General features: G+C 41.2%; 1 protein-coding gene across 1 annotated transcript in view; it reads right to left on the bottom strand.

Annotated features, from left to right (window-relative positions):
- Positions 1–3501, bottom strand: part of NPAS3 (neuronal PAS domain protein 3) — an 841230-nt gene extending 837729 nt beyond the window's left edge. Inside the window, exon 1 of the mRNA XM_055555517.1 lies at positions 3227–3501. Coding sequence (XP_055411492.1) covers positions 3227–3378 — 152 coding nt within the window. The 5' untranslated portion in view covers positions 3379–3501. The remainder of the gene's footprint in view (positions 1–3226) is intronic.
- Positions 3502–3973: the final 472 nt, after the last annotated feature.

The following is a 3973-nucleotide window of genomic DNA, read 5'->3' as shown; positions in this document are numbered from 1 at the left end:
CCTGCCTTCAATCTTTCCCATCATCAGGGTCTCTTCCAATGAGTCAGCTCTTCCCATCAGGTGGCCAAAGTATTGGAGCTTCAGCAGCAGTCCTTCCAATGAATATTCAGGGATGATTTCCTTTAGGGTTTTCTGGTTTGATTTCCTTGCTGTCTAAGGGACTCTCACAAGTCTTCTCTAGCACCATAATTCAAAAGAATAAATTCTTCGGGACTCAGACTTCTTGATGGTCCAACTCTCTCATCTGTACATGACTATTGGAAAAACCATAGCTTTGACTCTATGGACCTTTGTCAGCAAAGTGATGTCTCTTTTTAATATACTGTCTAGGTGTGTCATAACTCTTCTTCCAAGGAGCAAGCATCTTTTAATTTCATGGCTTCTATCACCATCCGCAGTGATTTTGGAGCCCAAGAAAATAAATCAGTGCCTTAAAAGGAGCTGAAATCCCTCCACCTAAAGTCATACTCCCCAAACATGTATACACATATTATCTTCCTTCACAATGAGTGCTCTGTGAAAATGAAAGTGTTAGTCACTCGGTTGTGTCTGACTCTTTGTGACCCTATATACTGTAGCCTGCCAGGCTCCTCTGTCCATGGATTTCTCCAGGCAAGGTACTGGAGTGAGTTGCCGTTTCCTTCTCCAGGGGATCTTCCTGACCCAGGGATTGATCCCAGGTCTCCTGCATTGCAGGCAGATTTTTTTACCATCTGAGTCACCAGAGAAGCTCGAGTGCTATGAACCCTCTTGGCAAGTAAGTAAGGGTGCTGGCTATCCTTGGAACTCTCATTTAGTAAGTGTTAGAATGCCACACTGCAGAATTTCTTAGCCAAAAGCATTCTCAGTCCCATTCAGAGAGCTCAGCATAGTGGGCTATTTACTGCTATGACCTCCCTTTCTCCAATAATTTTTGAGATCTGGGAAATAGTCTGAACCACAATTGCTGAAAAAAGTTATGCCAGTGCTATATCTGGAACTAAATGAATAAACAAGACATTAAAATGCAAGTTCTCCATAGCTTGAGGCACGGTTGCATTAATGGTGGTAAAAGGGTAGGTAGAGATCAGCAGGCACAGAGGGATAGGCGAAGCAAGGTCAAGGCAGCTCAGGAGGCTGGACCAACAACTACAGAACCAATGGTCAGGGAAAGAAGCTATGCCTGAAGGCATAGCCCGACATGAGGGATGTGAAGAGAAGGGAAGAGCAATTTCCAACATAAAATACTTGCCATTTGTCCTGAGGGGCTATGCCATCCACAGTGGATCCCTACAGTGCTAATCCCACTAGCAGTTCATTTCTAAGAATGGGCTCCAACACTAAAAGAATTATGTGTATACATATTAGGTTAGGATGACTATCATCTTTGAGAATAACTTACATTTATGTAATGCCTTACGGCCTTCAACCTCACACGGTAAAGAATCTGCACAATGCAGGAGACTCGGGTTCCATCCCTGGATCAGGAAGATCTCCTGGAGAAGGAAAGGGCAACCCGCTCCAGTCTTCTTGCCTGGAGAATCCCATGGAGAGAGGAGCCCTGTGGGCTACAGTCCATGGGGTTACAAAGTATCAGACATGACTGAGTGACTAACACTTTCACCACTTTCACAGCCTTCAACATGATCTGAACAATAGCCAGGCATTTTTATTAATATTTTAATTTTAAAGTGAGGAAACTGAAACCTAAGCATTTAAGTCATACAACTCATAAACGAATACAGCCTGTCCCAGAGCAAATCTTCTGACCCCATGCCCAACACTTCTTTCACCAGACAACAGCCAAGTTTCTTAAAAGGACTATCCCATCAGTAAATTCTGTTATAAATAGGGAAAATCCATTGACAGTGCAAATAATCATCTCTAAATTACTACAATTTCATAAACCTTTTTTTTTCTATTAACAAAGAGTACCGTATACAGTGAATCCCAAGCTTTCACACCTAGAAGAAACACCTAGCACAAGCCTGTATTTTCATCAAGGAAACTGAGACTCAAGAAAGTAAAGGGTCATGCCAGAGAGAAGTATTAACAGAGTAACAGAGCTGGATGTGGACTCAGATATTCTATGCATTCCAGAGCAATATTCTTTACTTTTGATGAAAATGCCCAAAAGCCCTGAACAAACATTTAAATTTTTTTTCTATGCTTAAGAAACCTCAGCATTCATGTTTGTTTGCCCTGATCACCTTCTATCAAACCTATCTGCATTCTTCAGGATCTGTTTTAAAATAGTTGGAGGCTTATCTTCTTACCCACCAACATTTTAACTTCTGCTTTTCACCTTGTTGTGAGAACAGTCATGCATCCAAGACTCCCTTGATATGGGTGCACATCGTTAAACAGTTCCAACTGCATTAGTTAAGATTCACCCAGATTCTGTTCCCTGTTATGATGGCCTCTGGTTTCCACCTGATTTCCTCACAGCTCTTGGCTTGGGTGGGAGAGGGCAGTAACATGCACAGTGGGGATATGGGTTTCAAGGGAGTGACTGTCACATTTCAATTCTCTTATTGATTACCAAGGAACTTCACCATTGCTGATTAACCTTGCACATGCTTAAAGAAATATTTTAGTCAATGAAATTGTTTAGCTTTGGGGAATTATTGAAGTGTCAATGGAAAGACAATATAACCATTACTTAAGAATTGTTTTTAACTAATAACCACTATACCTATTCTCAGGCTATTTTTAACCATTTATTTGGCTTCAATATTTTCCAGTATTCTTGCTTAGAGAATTCCATGGACAGAGGAGCTGGCTGGCTATAGTCCATGGGATTGGATAGAGTCAGACATGACTGAACAACTAACACTTTCACTTTTACCTATATGCTGAATCCCAATTCTCGGCCTTCAGCTCACCTGTTAATCCCAAACCCAAGGTCTGTATATTCATCTATCTGTTGGACATTTCTACTCAGAGCTTCCATTTATCTTTTTTAAAAATAGAACGCATCACCTGTCCTCCCTAACTGGCTCTTTTATCCCCTGCTGGAATTACCTCAGGGATCAGCTCCACACTGTCTCCCAGGTACCACTTACTGGCCATTTATTCTTTTCTCCCCTCATTTTCCATTTCCTTGGAGTCATTAAACCCTTTCTCAGTTTTCTCTTACATTTCTCAGCAAAGTCACTTCTCCACTCACAGTGCTCTATTCTTATCTCAGGTAGGTCACCTCATTTGGATAAGTATCCTCTTCCAAGTTCTCCTGGCTTAGACTCACCTTCCTTCACTCCATCCACCACACAGAAACAGGCTCTCTAAATGCAGGTCTGACTGGGTCACTGCCCTGAAGAGTCCAGCATCACAGCTTGGCATACAAGGCTCCTGATGACCTGAGCCCAGCCTTACCTCTGCAGCTTCACCCAACACCATCCCCTCGTGTTTATCCTCTGCTTATCACTAGACTATACCACTTCCACATTCTACATGTGCATACACGCCTTTGTAGGTGCCCCTTCACTTCCTCAATGATCTTGCCTCTTACTTTGCTGACTGACTTCCATGTATCCTTTCAAGACTTACCTGGTTCATGACTTTAACTTGAGCAGCATCAGCAAGCAGAGCACATCTGATTTCAATGTCTCCTCTACAGAAGTTTTCATTCTTTTGTTTTGTTTTGTTAAAATATGGACTCTAATTGAGAACACGCTTTACATTTTAGAATTTCAATTCTAGAAACTGTTGTAAGGCCAAAGAGGCCGGTGAATATATGTAGTACAGTAGTTCTATATCCTCCATACCTAAAATTATCTCAGGAAAGACCCACAAGAAGATTAAAACACATCTATAGTCTATGAATATCCACCCCAATTTAGCCCAGATTTTCTCTTGTGTAGTCTAAAGTTTCTAGAAATAAATGTTTCTTCTTCATAAGACAACTACTCTAATCTTTTTCTACACAGTCTAAAGACCTAATTCAAGGATCTTTGTTAATTAAGCCTTACTCCAAGATATTTTTAGCTGAAAA

Source organism: Bubalus kerabau, chromosome 19 (genome assembly GCF_029407905.1).
Source record: "Bubalus kerabau isolate K-KA32 ecotype Philippines breed swamp buffalo chromosome 19, PCC_UOA_SB_1v2, whole genome shotgun sequence".
Taxonomy (NCBI): Eukaryota; Metazoa; Chordata; class Mammalia; order Artiodactyla; family Bovidae; genus Bubalus; species Bubalus kerabau.
This window is presented reverse-complemented; position numbering and strand designations above follow the sequence as displayed.